The sequence below is a fragment of the Callithrix jacchus genome, chromosome 20, assembly GCF_049354715.1.
Source record: "Callithrix jacchus isolate 240 chromosome 20, calJac240_pri, whole genome shotgun sequence".
NCBI lineage: Eukaryota > Metazoa > Chordata > Mammalia > Primates > Cebidae > Callithrix > Callithrix jacchus.
In genome coordinates, this window is record NC_133521.1 from 15324957 (window position 1) to 15343430 (window position 18474).

The window sequence follows — 18474 nt, forward strand, 5'->3', positions numbered from 1 at the left end:
GCGTCGTGGTCCCGACGCTGCCTGTCGCGTTGCCGTGGGCTACGTGCCCGCCTTCAAGATGGCGGTGGCGGCGGTCTCTGGTGCGCTTGGCCGGGCGGGCTGGAGGTTCCTGCAGCTGCGATGCCTGCCCGGTGAGGGGACGGCCAAGCCGGCGAGAGGCTGGGAGCGCCGAGGGGGCGCAAGGCCGGCTTGAGCTGGGCGGTGGGGGGAAGAGGCCGTTAGGGCGGCCCGCTAGCAAGGTGAGGTGAAGGGCATCGGCGCGGTCTCTGGTGAGCCGCCTGGCCAGCTTCGGCCCTGCCCCGCTGCCTGTGAGGGGCCGGTGCAGGGCCTGTCACACCCATTTCATGGAGTTGGCGGAGCCTCAGAGAGGTCTGGGGGTACCAAGGTCACGCAGCCTGTTGGTTATAGAACCGGCAGTCCCAGACCCATTCTCAACTCCATTGCCAAGTCCACTGGAAGGACAGGTGGCCACGGCCACGGAGAGCCTAGTCCATTGTTTCCCGAAAGCCAGTCGTTTCCCCAGCACTTCACGAATTCTGTGATACTCTCTTACCACCTTTGCCACCATGTACTCAGTATTTTTATTTTTACGTAGGAGTTCCTTTTAAAGAGGAGACTTTAAGGCTGGGCGCGGTGGCTCATGACTCTAATACCAACACTTTGGGAGGCCGAGGCGGGCGGATCATGAGCTCAGGAGTTCAAGACCAGCCTGGCAAACATGGTGAAACCCCGTCTCTAATAAAAATAGAAAAATTAGCCGGGAGTGGTGGCGTGTGTCTGTAATCCCAGCTACTGGGGAAGCTGAGGCAGAAGAATCGCTTAAACCCAGGAGGCAGAGGTTGCAGTGAGCCGAGATCGCGTCACTGCACTGCAGCCTGAGCAACAGAAAGACTCTGTCTCAAAAAAAAAAAAAAAAACTTTATATTACTGCCGTAAATGGAAAACTAATATCGCTTTCCTTAAATAGAATGTATTTAAGGAAATAGAATGTAAACACTTTAGCATACATACGTAACTGATGAAATGTTCACCTGTATTTCATCTAAAATCTTCTCTTGAACCTCGGTGGTGCTACAGTCATACTTTGCATCTGCTTCTTCCTTTTCGAAGTTTTATGGATATGTGTGCCATAGCTTTCCGTACATACATTAAAATATTTATACTTTTACGAATACTGTTTTTTTTTCTTTTTCTTTTTTTCCCTGAGATAAAGTCTAGCTTCTCAGCCTCCCAAGGAGCTGTGACTACAGGTGCATGCTACCCTACTTGACTACTTTTGTTTGTTGCTGTTGTTGTTGTTGTTGAGACAGAGTCTCACTTTGTCCCAGGCTGGAGTGCAGCGGCACAGTCTCGGCTTGCTGCAACCTCTGCTTCCTGGGTTCAAGCGATTCTCCTGCCTCAGCCTCCCGAGTAGCTGGGATTACAGGCTTGTGCCACCACGCCCAGCTAATTTTTTATTTTTAGTAGACAGGGTTTCACCATGTTGGCCAGGCTGATCTCAAACTCCTCACCTCAAGTGATCCACCTACCTCAGCCTCCCAAAGTGTTGGGATTACAGGGGTGAGCCACCACTGCCCAGTCCCATTTTATTGTATTTATACAAAATTCCAAACTAAAGATGTGTAGTAAAAGTAATGCCTATGACCCCACAAATCCACCAAGAGAAATGAAGGTATGTGTCTACAAAGAAGTTTGTACAAGTATGTTCATAGTAGCCAAACACGGAAACAGCACAGTTGTCTATCAACAGAATAGTCCTTTTAATGGCATATTACTCTGCAATAAAAACTAAAAATCTGTCAAACAAAGCTGGACACTAAAGTGGTAAGAACTGTTTTTAATCAGCAGTAACTATTGTAATAGTGAAAAGAGTCTAGCGTGAATCGAACCCAACCTTGAATTTAGTGCATGCAGAAGTAACTGAGTGTTTTAAAGAAAAAATGAGGGAAGAGGGAGGAAGGCAGGTGGGGACTCAGTAGAGTCAGGAAAGTGAAAAATTACACAGGGTTAGTGTAAATGAGATTGGTCTGGTAGCTGGCAGTTAACAAACTTAGGATTCTGTTTTCCCACAGGGAGAAAAAAGCCCTATCCTTAAGTTTAGCCAGAATAAACAGTACATCTTTTTTTTGGCAGCCTTGAGTTTTCTCAGGCAGATACTTTAATGGGGGCTAGGGTCATCTTATGGGATGGGGCCCTGAGTGAAGCTTATGTTAGTGTGTGTCCAAATCTTTATAGGCCAAGGTTGAAGCCTAGATAAGAAGAGGCCTGGTTAGAGTCTGGTGAAGGACAGAATCTTTGCCAGATCTACTGGTTTACATAAAAATACAGATAAATCTCAAAAATAGTTAAGTGGGCCAGGTGTGGTGGCTCATTGCCTATAATCCCAGCACTTTGGGAGGCTGAGGTAGAATGATTGCTTGAGCTGAGGAGTTTGAGACCATTTTGGGCAACATAGCGAGACTCTGTGTTTAAACTTAAACACACACACACACACACACATACATTTATATAATCCTAAGTGAAAGAGGCTTTACTGAAACACATACATGTAGATGAAATCCTAGGAGAGGCGAAACTAAAGCCAAAACTAAACTAGAGTGAAAAATTCAGAACAGTATGAATGGAGAATGACTTAAAAGGCATAAGGGAACTTTCTGGGGTGGCAGTAATGTTCTCTCTTTAGATTGGGTTCAGGTTGTGCAAGTGTATACATTTGTCAAAACTCATAGAATGGTAGACTTAAGATTTATGCATTTCATTGTCTGTAAATGGCATCTTAATAAAAAAAGTGAACACGGAACTCTTCCATGATAAAATGTTTAGAGATGAATAATACTGATATCTGCAACAAATGCACAGAAAATCAAGATAGATGAATGAAGAGCATGACAGATGTGTAGAACCTAGTGGTGGATATACAGGTGTTCATTTCATAATTCTTTCAATTTGCATGTTTGAAAATTTTTATAATAGGCCAGGTGTGGTGGCTTATGCCTATAATCCTAGCACTTTGAGAGGCCAAGACAGGCAATTACTTGAGGTTAGGGGTTTGAGACCAGCTGGCCAACATGGGGAAACCCCATCTCTACTAAAAATACAAAAATGAGCCAGGAGTGGTGGTGGGTGCTTATAATCCCAGCTACCTGGGAGGCTGAGGCACAAGAACCGCTTGAGCTTGAGAGGCAGAGGTTGCAGTGAGCTAAGATAGTGCCACTGCACTCCAGTCTGGGTGTCAGAGTGAGACTGACTCAAAAAAAAAAAAGAAAAAAGAAAATTTTTAGAATAAAAAATGTTGGGAAATTAAAAAGTAGTGTGAGTTTATGCTTAGGAAACATACTTCTCATCTTTCTTAAAGTAAATGAGGATGTTGCAGATATTGCAGATGAGAAAGTAAATAGAGATTAGTGACTTGTCCAGAGATACCATATAGACACTGGAGGAGTCAGGACTGAGACATTGAAATTACTACTCCAGGGCTCTTGCCATAATACATATAAATAAGTAACATTTGCAAGCCACTTTTAATTTCTGTTTGGGCCTCTCAGTGCTCTCATCTAGCAAGTAGAGATTGCTCTAAATGTGCAGATTTTAAAATCTGCATGTTGGGGTGAAATTGTTTGCCAATTACCGCACAGGTAACTAGTGGAAGAAACGGGTCGAGTCACTAGGTAGATCTTGTTTCCTGGTTTTCCACTTTTGCTACCACTTCGTGTCCCAAGGTTCCCAGTTTACTTAATATTTTTATGTGGGACCCAACACTTGGAGAAGTGGTTGTGGAGGAGTCTGTAGCCTGCTTTTCCTCCTCCTTGTCTGTATTACCACTCTGGGTCTGAAGAGTCTTCTCTGTTGAATGTTCCTGACTGACCAGCCCGTTTCTGTTTCAGTGGCCCGTTGCCGACCAGCCCTGGTGGCACGTGCCTTCCATGCTTCAGCTGTGGAGCTAAGGTCTTCAGATGAGCAGAAGCAGCAGCCTCCCCTGTCATTTTCTCAGCAGCATTCTGAGACACAGGGGGCAGAAAAACCTGATCCAGAGGCTTCTCATTCACCTCCCAGGTAGGCACCAATCTACCTGTTTCTGGCCACTTCACATGCTTCAATATGTTCCTCCTTCACTTGCTCTCTCCTCTGCATCCCCTTTTGTACCTTCCTTCATTTCCAAGGCTATCTTTGTTTTTTAGAATTTTTTATTTTTTGTAGTGATGGTTTCTTGCTACGTTGCCTAGACTGGACTCAAACTCCTAGGTTTCACGCTGTCCTCTCCCTAAACCTCCCAAAGTGTTGGGATTACAGGCGTGAGCCACTGCACCTGGCCCCAAGGCTGTCTTTGAAAAGAACCTATTGTTTTTATAAAATTGGGTCTGTTTGTTCTAAAACATCTAAACAGTATAGAGAAGTTCACAAAAATAAATCAGTTTTATCCAAAATTATAGAGACAATCCTGCTAACATTTTTGTGAATATCCTTTTAGATGTTTCTCTAAGCTTATTTCATATAAATTTTTATATAGAATAGATATGTGTATAAACTCTACATGCTGTTCTAGAACCTGTTTTTTCACTCAACAGTACATTTGTAATGTCTTTTCATAGTTTAATAGTTGTATAACATTCTAGCAAATAGCCGTACTGAAATTTGTTTAACCTTTTATTGATGGATATTTAGATTTCCTTCACTAGTATAAGAAATAATGTGATAAAGTGTTTGAATCTGTCATTAGAAGTGGGAGCACTGAGTCAAAGGATATGTACATTCAAAGATTCATTACATATGTGGGGCCAGTTGCCCTCCAGAAAGGTAATACTGATTAATATTTCCATTAGAGTTTTTTTTTTTTCCTAACCTGCCACTGAAAAGTTTCTCTAGATCTGAAATTAGAGTGTTGCTTTTCATTTTTCTGGTTTCCTAACTAAAGTACTTTCCATTTCAATTTGAGAAATCTTTTTTGAGGCCCTACTGTCATGCCAGGCCCTGTGAGTAATGTAGCATTCCCCCTGCCCTCATGGAGGTACAGTCTGGTGTGAGTTAGATAAAGAAACCCTCTGAGCACAGTGTGCTAAGGGCTGAAGACAGGGTACTCCGGGTGCAGCAGGAGCATTGCCTTCATACCACATGACCTCATTTGCTGGATTCCTCTCAGTGGCTATGGGGAGGTGAGAGATGATCTAGTTTTTACTCTGTTGGCATTAAAACATTGATACTGGCCGGGTGCGGTGGCTCACGCCTGTAAACCCAGCACAGGCTGAGGCAGGAAGATCACTTGAGGTCAGGAGTTCAAGACCAGCCTGGGCAACATGGTAAAACCCTGTCTCTACTAAAAATACAAAAATTGGTATTTTTGGGTGTGGTGGCACACACCTATAGTCCCAGCTACTCAAGAGATTGAAGCAGGAGAATCACTTGAACCCAGGACGTGGAGATTGTAGTGAGCCGAGATTGTACCAGTGTACTCCAGCCTCGGCAACAGAGGGAGACACTCGCAAAAAAAAAAAAAAAAAAAAAAAAATGATGCTATCACAAGAGTAAATGTCTTACCAGCATGTGTTTAGAGGAGATCCAGAGCCTCTGGTTTCTGGTCAGGCCCGCTGTGCATGCCAGTAGATGAAGTATGCTGGGCTGTGTCCTTTTGTGTCAGGTATACAGACCAGGGTGGAGAGGAGGAGGAGGACTATGAGAGTGAGGAGCAGCTGCAGCACCGCATCCTGACGGCAGCCCTGGAGTTTGTGCCCGCCCATGGGTGGACAGCAGAGGCGATTGCAGAAGGAGCCCAGGTGTGTATAGGCGAGGCAGTGGGGGGCGGTGGGGGGGCTGGGAGTACCTGAGCAAGATGAGCCAGGAGGGAGTTATATCAGGTAGAGCGGAGGGCCTCATGCCTTCTTCCAGCCCAGCTCAGAGCCCCTCACAGCTGAAAGATTTACTGGATTTTTTTCTAATAGGGTGGAAATGGCTTTATTTTATAGTTATAAGGAACATACCATGGAGTTGGTTCTTGAGAGTTTTGTTCTCTAAAGGCGACCCATTAAGTAAGAATTGTCTGTGATCAAAACTACCATGTTTCATTGACTCTAAGATGCCATTGGTTGTAGGAAGCACCATTTTTAAATGCATCAGTAAAAAAGAAAACATGTTGCCTGTTGAACTATGACAGAGCACTTCTATAATTCACACTAATTTTTTAAACTGAAAAATATATCTGCATCTTAGAATTAATGACATACGGTGTTTGGAAACCCCCAAGAAGGCACCACTTTGGAGACCAATACATCTTATTTTCTCAGTAAATTTAAGGCATTTCCTGTATTAGTACAGACTGCTGCTTTAGGTTAGGTAGTAGGCTCTCAGGCCATGTTGTAGAGAGTCTTCCAGCATAGCAAGACACCATCCTCCAGGAGCCTGAGGGGATGACAGAGTTGCAGCTCCCATCCCAGGCTTGCTGCAGAGCATCTCCCCATGGACCATGGGCAAGGTTGCTGCTTTGCTGAAGTGTAACTGTTATTTCCTTGACTTCTCCCACTCCCAAATGCGAATTTGATAACAGAAGTCTCATTAGTGAAATGTGAATGCTCTGACTCTGCTGTAGGCTCATTGTGAAAACTTTGAATAATACAAAAAATATAAAAAGAATTTCAAGAACACCTATGATCACACCAAAGATCCTATTATCAAAATTTATGCCTAGTTCTTTCAAATTAAAAAAAAAAAAAACCTTTATATCATTTATTCTTTAAATTTTTTTTTTGAGATGGAGTTTTGTTCTTGTTGCCCAGGCTGAAGTGCAATGGTGCGATCTCGGCTCACTGCAAACTCTGCCTCCCGGGTTCAAGCAATTCTCCTGCCTTAGCCTCCTGAGTAACTGAGATTACAGGCATGTGCCACCACACCTGGCTAATTTTGTATTTTTAGTAAAGACGAGATTTCTCCATGTTGGCCAGGCTGGTCTCGAACCCCTGACCTCAGGTGATCTGCCTGCCTCAGCCTCCCAAAATGCTGGGATTACAGGCGTGAGCCACCTCGCCCTGCCTCTTTAAATGTTTATTGAGCAAATAATGTGCCCTAGACACTGTGCTAGTCCAAGAGACATGACAGGGGTCAAGATGGACCTGCTTCTTGCCCTTGTCGAGCTTCCAGTCTAACAACATTAATAAAATATAAACAAATATTTACTTAGAAGATGTGGTAAGTGCTGTCAAGGAAAGGTGCTATTGGGCTGTATAATTAAGGGACCTGATTATTAGATCAGGTCACAGCTGCAAGATTGACTGTTTTTTCCCCTCAATAGGGTGGAAATGGCTTTATTTTGTAGTTATAAAAGTAACAAACCATGTGGAGTTGGTTCTTGGGAGTTGTGTTCTAAAGGCAACCTATTAGGCAAGAATTGTCTGCAATCAAAACTACCATATTTCATTGACTTAAGATGCCATTGGTTGTAAGAAGCACCATTTTTAAGTGCATCAGTAAAAAAGAAAACATGTTGCCTATTAAACTATTAAAGGGGTGGAGGGCTGGGCACAGTGGCTGACGCCTATAATCCCAGCACTTTGGGAGGCCAAGGCGTAAGGATTGCTTAAGCCCAGGAGTTTGGGACCAGCCTGGGTAACCTAGGGAGAGACCCCATCTCTACAAAAAATATAAAAATTAGCCAGGTGTGGTGGTGCTTGCCTGTGATCCTTGCTACTTGGGAGGCTGAGGTAGGAGGATCTCTTGAGTGTGATAGGTTGAGGCTGCAGTGAGCTGTAATGACGCCACTGCACTCCAGCCTGGACAACAGAGTGAGACCTTGTCTCAAAAAAAACCATATATGGGGTGGGTGACAGGGTGGTCAGGAAAGGCTTTTGAGCTAAGAATTGAGGAATGAATAGGCTTTACTTGACTTTGTGGGTGGGGGATGGACAAGTCCAAATAGAGGAACTGCACTGGCAAGGTAGAAAGTAAAAGAATGCTCCATTAGAAGCACCACAGAGAACCACCATGCAGAGAGTGAAGGAAGAAAGACTTGAGGTGAGTTTGGCTAGGAAAGGTCAGGTGAGGTCAAATCAGGCAAGGCCCTAAAGGTCATTGATAAGGAGATAGGCTTTTTTTCTAAGAACACTTGAAGATATTGGATTAGATTTGGCATTTCAAAATGCTCATTTTGGCTGCTGAATGAAAAATGGATTGGCTGCCCAGAGAGACTCACTGGAGGCTGCTGCCAGACGTCCAGGGGAGATGAGGTGGTCTGGCCTAGAGCAATGGCAGTGGGTAGGTTTGGGGGTAGCTTGGACATGGGAGGGAGTGACAAGATGGCATCAAAGTTGCCACTTTGCATGTGTGGGTACACAGTGGTGGTGTTTTCTAAGATTAGGGCCACTGGGAAGACCAGCTTTGGGGAAGGGTACAGTCCCCATCTTAACGGTTGAGTATGAGGAGTTTTTGAGTCAACCAGTGGAGGCATCGAGCATACAGATCAGGAACTAGAGGAGACAGCTGGACTACAGATACACATTTGGGCATTATCAGACTGCATATGTATGTACTATATATATGTAGTAATTATGGAAGTCAGTGAGATTTTCCGGGGCAATAATATAATGCCGTATAAGAGGGGAGTCCATACTCTCAAGGAACTTGGACATTTAAGGGGAGGGTAGAATAGGATGAGCCATCAAAGTCTGAGTCAGAGCATCCTGATGTTGGAGGCAAAGCAAGAGAGTGTGGATTAAGCGGCTGGACATTGGTTACTGGAGCAACAACTGTTTGGGTGGAGAACTGGATCAGAAATCAACTGGAGTGGATCGAGGTGTGCATAGAAAGCGAGGAAGTGGAGACGCATTTGACTGCAAAGGGTAGAAGAGAGCTAGGGTGTACCAAGTAGTGGAAATGGATGGCAGTTTGCACATGATTTAACACAAATGGGAAGAGTGCAGAAACGAGTGGACCAGGCTCACATCTGTAATCCCAGCACTTAGGGAGGCCGAGGCAGGAAGATTACTTGACACTAGGAATTTGAAGCCAACCTGGGCAATGTGGTGAGACCCCATCTCTACAAAAAGATTAAAAAATTAGCCAGATGTGGTGGTGCATGCCTGTGGTCCCAAGCTGAGGTGGGACAATTGCTTGAGTCCAAGAGATCAAGGCTGCAGTTGTATCACTGCACTTCCGCCTGAGTGACAGAGTGAGACACTGCCTCAAAAAAAAAGGAAAAGGAAAGAAGCAAGAATGAGGGTGAATTTACAAGAGAAAATAGGCAAAATCAAGAGGGTGAGGTTCTTTGAAGTCAAGAATTGTGGGATCTGGACAACAGATGGAAGGACTGGCCTTAGATGTGTTAGTTGCAAAGTTGGAGAAAGCAGCTGCAGGCTTAGTTTGTAGAGGACTATTAAGGGGGTTCCCGGGGATGGCTTTGTTTTCCCTATGAAGTAGGTGTGGTTTGGTGAACCTGAGGATAAAAAGGGTAGAAAGAAACAAAGGTTTGAGGGAAGTGGAGAATGGTGGAAAGAATCATTACAGAAAGCGGTAGAATAAGTAGAGGACAGGATTGTTTGGAAAAATCAGAAGACACGCAAAGTGTGTCAGTTAACTATAAAATATAAAGTGTAGGCTGGGCGCGGTGGCTCACGCCTGTAATCCCAGCACTTTGGGAGGCCGAGGCAGGCAGAACACGAGGTCAAGAGATCGAGACCATCCTGGCCAACATGGTGAAACCCCGTCTCTACTAAAAATACGAAAATTAGCTGGGCATGGTGGCGCACGCCTGTAGTCCCAGCTACTCGGGAGGCTGAGGCAGGAGAATTGCTTGAACCCAGGAGGTGGAGGTTGCAGTGAGCTGAGGTTGCACCACTGCACTCCAGCCTGGCACCTGGCAATGGAGCGAGACTCTGTCTCAAAGAGAATGTAGAATATAATCTGATTTTTCCAAACAGTCTAACAGGATTATACTTTATATTCTATAGTTAACTGACTTTTTCATTTTGTATATCTTCATTCATAGTGGCTGTATAATTCCTGTTGTATTTAACCACAGTTGATAAACATTTGGGTTGTTCCCAGTTTTTTAGTATCATAAACCTATTTTGTTTTTGTTTCTGTTTTTTTTTTTCATTGTTTGTTTGTTTGTTTTGAGACAGGGTCTCAGACTGTTGCCCAGGCTGGAGTACAGTGGTGCGGCCATGGTGCACTGCAGCCTCAACTTCCTGGGCTCAAACAGTCTTCCTACCCCAGCCTCCAAAGTAGCTGGGACTATGTCTGGCTAATTTTTTTTCTATTTTTTGTAGAGGTGAGGTCTCACCATGTTGTTTAGGCTGGTCTCAAACTTCTAGGCTCAAGTGCCATTCCTGGGCCTCCCATGGTGTTGGGATTAGAGGCACTAGCCACCACGCCTGGCTGTGTAAACTTATTTGTACACATATTTGATTACATTTCTGATTAATTTCTTTATGACAAATTTCAAGAAGTGGAGTTGCTCTTTCATGGGTGTATTGGTGAGGATTCAGTCTGGATAGAAACCACAGGTATTTGAATAGAGAGAATTTAATACAAAAGATTGTTAACTAGGTGTAAAGATAAAAAAAACACTAAGGTATTACAGAGGTAGCAGCTGAAGGAAGTACCTCCACCCTCAGGACTAAGCAAACAAAGGGAAGAGTTAAAATATTAAAAGTGGAAACTTGAGCTCATGCCTGTAATCCCAGCACTTTGGGAGGCCAAAGCAGGTGGATCACTTGAGATCAGGAGTTCAAGATCAGCCTGGCCAACATGGTGAAACCCTGTCTCTACTAAAAATATAAAAATTAGCTTGGCATGGTGGTATAGTGTCCTGTGATTTCAGCTACTCAGAAGCTGAGGTGGGAGAATCACTTGAACCTGGGAGGCAGAGGTTGTAGTGAGCTGAAATCTTGCCACTGGACTCCAGCCTGGGTGACAGAGTGAGACTCTGTCTGAAAAAAATAAATAAATAAAACAAACAAAAAATTAGAAGCTTGAAGGAGAGTGAGTCCCTATGGAAGGGAAACTCAGACCTCTGAGGACGAGGTACTACTGGGCTGGTGCTGGTGTCTAGAGAGAAGGGGTCAGTTGGGGCTGGCACCCAGCCTGGGGATGTGGTGGGGGTTGGGGATTTGTGGCTCTGGAAAACTGTAAACTGGGTTCAGCTGCTGCTTTGGGAAGGAACTACAACTGCCAGGGTGAAGGAGCACAGCTGGGATGATGCTCGCATCAGACTGCCAGGAAGTAAACACATCACAAGCAGACAGGAAGTAAAGAGGAAGGAGCAAGTCCCTTCTTCCTCCTCCAGCTTTGCAGATTCCCTTTAGTAACCCTATTGGCAGAGCCTAGCAGGGAGTAGAAATGTGGTTTGCAGAGTCCCAGTCCTGACATCACAAACTGAGTATAGGAGGGCAGGATTGCAGCCAAGAGACCGTAACTTAGTAACTGGCTCACAGAGTGTGTCTATTTTTGAGGTTCTTGTTACATACCTATGGAGACAGTATGGCCTTGTGGTTAAGAGTGTTAAGTCTCAGTTTCCTCATTTGTAAAACATGGATGATAATACCACCCACCTAACAGAAGTGTTGTGAAGATGCAATGGGGTGGTGTATGCAGTGTGCTTAGCAAGCTACCTTGCACTTGGGAAAGCATGTGGTCACTGTTAGTATGATGCTGCTGCAACTCTGCTGTGTCAGATTGTCCTCTGGAAAGGCTGTGAGCTTCCACCAAAGAGAGGCAGTTTCCCCACTTCCAAAAGTAGGAATTCATATTGAATTTGTGTGTGTGTGTGTGTGTGTGTGCTTCTTTCTTGCCCTCAGTCCCTGATGCTGTGAGGGCTCTGCCTTCAGTAGATGCTTAAGGACTGCTGTATATCAGGAATAGCAAAGGGTTTTCATGGCTTTGTTAACTCCTTGGCAACTCATTAAGAAAGTTATGTTTCTGTTTTAAACAGCTGAGAGACCCAGTTTCTAAGAGATTTAGGTTATATGAATTTGTCAGGAAGGGAGTTATGTGTGCTCTTCCCAAGCCCCTTTCTATATTAGTCAGGACCCCAGGTGAGAAGTGCCAAAGCTTATCTCTAACTGGCTAAAGCTAGAAGATCCAGAAGTAGCTCTGGCACAGTGTTCTTCAACTGTGCTACCAGAAGCTCTCTCCATCCTCTCAGCTTTGCTTTCCTCCTGCGATCTGCCTTCTCAGCAGGGTCTTTCCATGCAGGATTGAAAATAGCTCAGCAGTCCCAGTGGAGAGCACCTCTTTTCAGTGAGTTCTAGCAAAAGTCCTAAGGTGGACTCTTAAGACCTGGATTTGGAGTCCGGGCATGGCAGCTCACAACCATAATCCCAGCACTTTGGCAGGCTGAGGTACAAGGACTACTTGAGGCCAGAAATTTAAGACCAGCCTCAGAAACATAGTGAAACATTGTCTCTGCAAAAAAAAACAAAAAAAAACACCACACATACACACAAACAAAGAAGACCTGTTGATGTGTTCATCCCTGAGCTAGTCCCTGTGGACTCCAGTTATCCAAGACTGGATCCCACTCTTGCACACACACCAAGGGGCTTTGTGGGGTGGAGGGACCAGTGGTGATCAGCTTCACAAAAATCACATGGGCCCAGAGTGAAGAGTAGGGGTGTCCCACTGAAAATCAAGCTGACATCCCTAGAAGAGGCTCTAGTGATGAACAGGCAACAAATGTCCCTTACACTTGGGCACCACTTTTCTGTTTTCTGTCTCTTTTGTAGTCTCTAGGTCTCTCCAGTGCTGCATCCAGCATGTTTGGGAAGGATGGCAGTGAGCTAATACTGCATTTTGTGACCGAGTGCAATGCCCGGCTCACACGCGTGCTGGAAGAGGAGCAGAAGCTGGTACAGTTGGGCCAGGCAGAGTAAGTCCCGTGGCAACTTGGGGTGTCAGCTAATGATCAGGGAACTTGGGCCCTACCAGCTGTTCCCAGGAGACCAATCCAAGGAGAACCCAAAGAGAGTAGCGTTGGGCAGCCCTGCTGCTGTGATGGGACTAAAACACAGCAGCCTGTCTCTGACAGTGTTAGTCAAGCCAGTGTCAGTGGGACCCTCCTCCCTAGGACTAAGTAAACTGTGGAGCACTGAGCCCCTGCCTTTCACCCAGAGACACACTGTTTTCTTTTCCCTCTTCCAGGAAGAGGAAGACAGACCAGTTCCTGAGGGATGCAGTGGAAACCAGACTGAGAATGCTGATCCCATACATTGAGCACTGGCCCCGGGTACTGAGTCCATATCCAGGCCCCAGAGCAACAATAATCCTAATATTTATCATTCTCAGCACCTTTCGCTGAGAAGACTTTGTACATTGTTCAGAACTAGCTCATCAATTTCCATAAACCCAAGAATACTTAGTACGCTTGGTAGAGCTGGGTTTCAAATTTGGGTGTATCAAAGAGAGTGACTCTGAGGCATCTGTGTCTCAGTTCTTGGAAATGTGAGTGATGGGTGTTGGATCCCATCCTGGGTGGGGTCCTGGTGGCCTGAGTGTGCCACCAGGTCTGCAGGGAGGAGGAATCCATGCAGGATAGAAGAGTCAGAAGATTTTATTGGCTGTCTTCACTTGAATAAGCACACCCGAAGTGAGAGGGACTCAGACATCTTGTGTCCTTTGCTCACCTGGAAGACCATTGAGCATGTAGCTTCAGTCGTTCAGTTGATAGACATTTGAACACTTACGGTGGTGCCTAACCCCAGGCTGACTGTGACTCATTCCACCTTGCAGTTAAAGCAGTGAAAGTGCATGTATGAGGCCCTCAGCGGCCTTCCTGATTCGGCATAGTGTTTCCTTCTGGGCTACCTCACCAGGAGAAACCTTATAGCCAATCTAGGACCTCTCTGACCACCTCCCCAGTGGATGTAGCATTGGTAAAGTGGCAGGGCCTTGTTCTGTTTGACAGTAGGAGCTGATGTGTGTGAATGGACTCCTATCTCTGCTTCTTCCTCTGTGTGACAGACTGGAATGTTCTCACCCATCCTTGCTTAGACTGGTCTAGACCTTCTGGCGCTCTGCATTCCCAGTTCCAAATGCTAGGGATGGAGAATGTGCCTGGGCTTGCATAAGACAGGGCCATGACCCTGGCTCTCCTCAGCTGTAGTCAGCATTGATTGCTGCCCAGAACTCACACTGATGGGTGAAGACGGTGGTCTCAGAGAACTATAGCTTGGCAGGCCCCCTCATACAGCTCTTGGAGAGGTAGATGCTGGTCACCTATGCACCATTACCTTCGAGCAGGGCTTACTCCTCTGCCTTTCTCTCCCCAGGCCCTCAGCATCCTCATGCTCCCTCACAACATCCCATCCAGCCTGAGCCTGCTCACCAGCATGGTGGATGACATGTGGCATTACGCTGGGGACCAGTCCACTGACGTGAGTGCTTTCTGCAGGCCCACAGGAGGCTGGGAAAGGCTTGCGTTAAGAATTTCTTCAAGAAGCTTGTGAAATTTCTTTGATCACAAGCCCCTGCTGGGGGCAGTTGGCGGCAGGGCGGGGGCTGCAGTGTCAATCCCATCTAAGGTATGAGGAAGATCCCTCAAGAAGCCAAAGTGGGATCTAGGTCATCTTCATTCAGGGACCAACATTCTAGCCACAAACCAGTTATTATTTCTTCCAGCTTGTGGCAGTGACAACCAGATATCAGGGGGCCTTTAGCATTGGCAAAAGCTAATTGGGCTGCCTTTTTTATTATCATTTCCCTCTCTCCTAAGATGTAGATTCTGCAGCAAAATTCCTCTTTTGAAAAAAGAAATGCCATGGAGACACCCAGTGCTTTAAAAAGAAATTCCCTTCCCCAGCCCACCTTGGCCTGCTTTGCTAACAGATCAATAAGGCTCTTTAAACAGCACCAGGAAAGAATCTGACTTGTTAATGCTATCATATTTCTGGTAGGAAATTTTTAAAAATACACCTTCATAAAAGACATTAAAATGTGATGGTACTTTGTGGAATCATGGATGAGGAGGCACGGAGATACTTCCACCATTGTTATAACAAAGTGTTTTAATAAACTTCCCCCATGTGGGAATATACCACCAACAGAGATAGTAGGAAAATGAAATTAGAAAGCAAAGAAATTAAAGGAATAAAACACCAAGCAGCTGAGCTGGTCCTCTGACGAGAAGTTTGCCAGAACAATCAGAAGTTGCTGAGGGGCTTGAACTCTCAGCTTTGCCCAGGTATTGTAATCTGTCCATGAGCCTGTCTCAGCCCTCACTTTATTCATGAACACGCCAAGGTTTGGTCATAACTGGCTGATTATAGTGTCTTCTGGGACTCAGATGTCCTAAGATTTAGGCTTTCTACTAGCAATTCCAAAATGGATTGGATGTAGCCAAATCACCTAGGATGCTTATTAAGCATCCTGATTCCTGGCACTTAATTTAGATACATTGGCTCTGCTCTTAAGAGGTTGGGCCCAGGAGCTTACATTTTTAATCAACCAGATAATTCTGATGCCCAGTCAAGTTTGAGATGATAGTGTTGTCCAGAGGGCAGGATATATCTCTGAGGGAAAGAAGTAGTCAAGAGGGAACCCAGGAGTTCCCATGGCCTTGGGTAGGAACTACCTCAGACTTGTACCAAGCCACAGCAGTAGTGTGGTTTTCTTTGCAGTTTAATTGGTACACCCGCCGAGCCATGCTGGCTGGCATCTACAACACGACAGAGCTGGTGATGATGCAGGACTCCTCTCCAGACTTCGAGGATACTTGGCGCTTCCTGGAAAACCGGATTAATGATGCAATGAACATGGGCCATACTGCCAAGCAGGTAGCTGGGGACAAGCCACTGAACGCTCTTTAGAAGGCACACCTGTTCTCTTCAGGCCACAGCTGGTTCTCTTGCTCCCTTTTGGCCTCAGCTGATAGTCCTGAGGGCCTTCCCAGGGAGCCTGGCTGGTTCTTCCTCATGCCTGTCCTTCCCTAAGAGCCATTCTTTGCCCATTTGTGATTGCGTTGTCCAAAGCTCTCCTTCCAGTAACATGGCCCCCTTGTCTCCACCTTTTGGGGCTCATAGGCCTGTCCTGCCTGTCTCAACTTTAAGTTTGTGTTGTGGCCTAAGGGAACCTGACACTGACTCCTTCTAGGTGAAATCCACTGGAGAGGCACTGGTGCAAGGACTCATGGGTGCAGCGGTGACAGTGAGTACTGCCCAGCACATCCCTGTCCCTCTCTATCCCACTCTTGTGATACCTGTGTTACTGACCACACATCATTTTGTAGCTCTAAACTGGAAACCTAATAATAAGGCTGACAGTGGTTCAGTCCTAGTGTTTTGATTCCAAAAACCCCACTTCTTTATTTTTTCCTGGTATCAGGAGGCATCACAGACTCCTGGGACCCTGGTATATCAAGTCTCTGTATCATAGAGATCAGTGTGCCACCTTGCACACCTGGATCTTGGCCAGATGTGGTGGCTCACACATATCATCTCAGTGCTTTGGGAAGATGGCTTGAGACCAGGAGTTTGAGGCCAGACTGGGCAACATAGCAAAACCCTGTCTCCATGCAAAAAAAAAGAGAGAGAAAAGCTAGATCTTTTCTGTTAAAGTCTAGAGGCAGGGTAAGCCCTCACTGTTCTCTTTGTTTCTATTCCCGTGTCAGCTCAAGAACTTGACAGGTTTAAACCAGCGCCGGTGAGAGGAAGGGGTGTAAGCTACAGTACCTAGAAGAGAACGAGCAGACAGATGGAAAGAGCTCTGAAAAGTATGAGTGCCCTCCACGTAACCTGGTTTTCATGATAACACACTAAAGGACTCCTGAGTCATTGCCACAGCCACCTGGAAACCACAGGGCATTGGATGCTACCATTCTGGTCAGGGATTGGGCCACTTCTTCAGTTCCTATTACCAGGCCAAGCCTCTGGATGCCTTTCTGCACTGTAGCTGTGTGAAAAATGAGATGTTCGTCCAAGTGTTCAAGCCACAGAAACCCGGCATGTCCCTGTCACGATCTCATGGGCACCTTCATCATGTCTTAACCTTCCCTTAACCTTGGGGCTCCCAAGCCACAGTCAAGGTCAGAAGCCACTTCAAGGTGGCCACTCATCCCCAGCACGGTACCCTTGCAGCCCTCTCCCTCCCAGGGGTCCTGAGATGCTGCTCCTGGGAACCCCTCAGAAAACTGCCTCACCTGAGACAAGTGCCTGCTGGACAGAGGTGTGATCCCAGGCCTGGTGTCACATGACACTGGCATGCATTGCAGGATTATTAGTGAATTTCGAGTCTGTAAAAATAATAAATATGTTTGAATCAGTTTCCTGTTGTGTAGTTAGTTTCCTCATCAACCGTGATAGGTTTCCAAGACCCCAGAGGGAGACAGAGGTGTTTTGGGAGAGGCTTGAGGCTGGCAGCCAGGATACCTGTGTTCTGGCGCTGCCACTCCCTCATACATAGTGGTAATTGTACCTCTGCATCTCTGGGCTCAGGTCTTCCCATCAGTAAAACAGGGGTAACAGAAGCCTTCCCAGAGACCAATAGCTCCCTTGGCTGCTCTTGTCTGACTAACCATTTCAGTGGTGTATTCTTTAACCCCAGTAATTTTCTCAGCCTCTACACTGGCTAGGTTCCCTTTGCATGTCTGGTTAACTCTGTTTTCTGCTTTGCTCTCTTCTGCCTAAGTCAGCTGAATATTAATGGGGGAAGTCAGCAACTAATTGAATTTCAGATCTCTTGTGGGCCTTCCACTGGATCTTTTTTGCACCTCTCTTAATTCCTTGTATCTCTTGACACCCTGTGAAGTTTTCGCAGTAGCTGTTCCACTTTTTGTTGCATTCTCCTTTTTCCTTCATAGCATCCATCTCACGCTCAGCAGACAACCATAATTCTTAATTTACCAAGATGACACAGGATATGGAGCAAGGTTCCCTCAGTGCCCACCCTCTGTCTCAGGAAGAGGTGTCAAAGGAAAACTCCTCTTTATCTGGTTACTCTCCCACCTGTGAAATGTAGCTCCTGCCAGGTTCTATTTTAGAGCTTCTTTTCTCTATGGGAGCAGCTGCCACTTTTTTTAGGCTCAGTTAAACCTCTCTCCAGTCTGTTTAGGGGACTTCAGTAGTTCTTTGTTGAACATACACCCCGCATAGTGCCCACTGCCAGGCACTGAGGATACAGAGACAAAGAGCTCCTACTCACCACAATGACACAGACTGTAGAGAATGCATTAGGTTAAAGAACGTTGTATCTTTTCCTGCAGTTTTCAGCAAGTGCATGGTCCATACTTGAGAGTGTAAGGGAAAGGGCATCCAGGTATACTTTGTTAAAATATATATTCATATTAAAATATACTTTTTTTTCTACAGATGTAGAAAAGTTCTTTTTAAGGGCTTCATAGTATTCTGTGTGTGTATACTTCGCCAGGTCTCATCAATGGACAGAGTTTTGCTGCTTCTGCCATTACAAACTACTACCACGAACGTCCCTGCACTCGTATCTTTGTTCACAACTGCAAGTGTTTCTGCAGTATGAACTCTTAGAAGTGTTACTGTTGAGTCAAGG

General features: G+C 45.6%; 1 protein-coding gene across 1 annotated transcript; it reads left to right on the forward strand.

The window, feature by feature from the left end:
• Positions 1-31: 31 nt before the first annotated feature.
• On the forward strand, positions 32-17234 carry COQ9 (coenzyme Q9). The gene is made up of 9 exons (XM_002761006.7): positions 32-131; positions 3885-4053; positions 5633-5768; positions 12705-12847; positions 13120-13204; positions 14247-14351; positions 15594-15749; positions 16066-16119; positions 16583-17234. Exons 1-9 carry the CDS (start codon positions 59-61, stop codon positions 16616-16618), a joined length of 957 nt encoding a protein of 318 aa, XP_002761052.1. The 5' UTR covers positions 32-58; the 3' UTR covers positions 16619-17234.
• The last annotated feature ends 1240 nt before the right edge of the window (positions 17235-18474 follow it).

Coding starts and splice junctions, on each gene's coding strand:
- COQ9 (XM_002761006.7), top strand. CDS start 59: ATGGCGGTGGCGGCGGTCTCTGGTGCGCTTGGCCGGGCGGGCTGGAGG. Junction 4,054..5,632: donor GCTTCTCATTCACCTCCCAG/GTAGGCACCAAT, acceptor CTTTTGTGTCAG/GTATACAGACCAGGGTGGAG. Junction 5,769..12,704: donor CGATTGCAGAAGGAGCCCAG/GTGTGTATAGGC, acceptor TCTCTTTTGTAG/TCTCTAGGTCTCTCCAGTGC.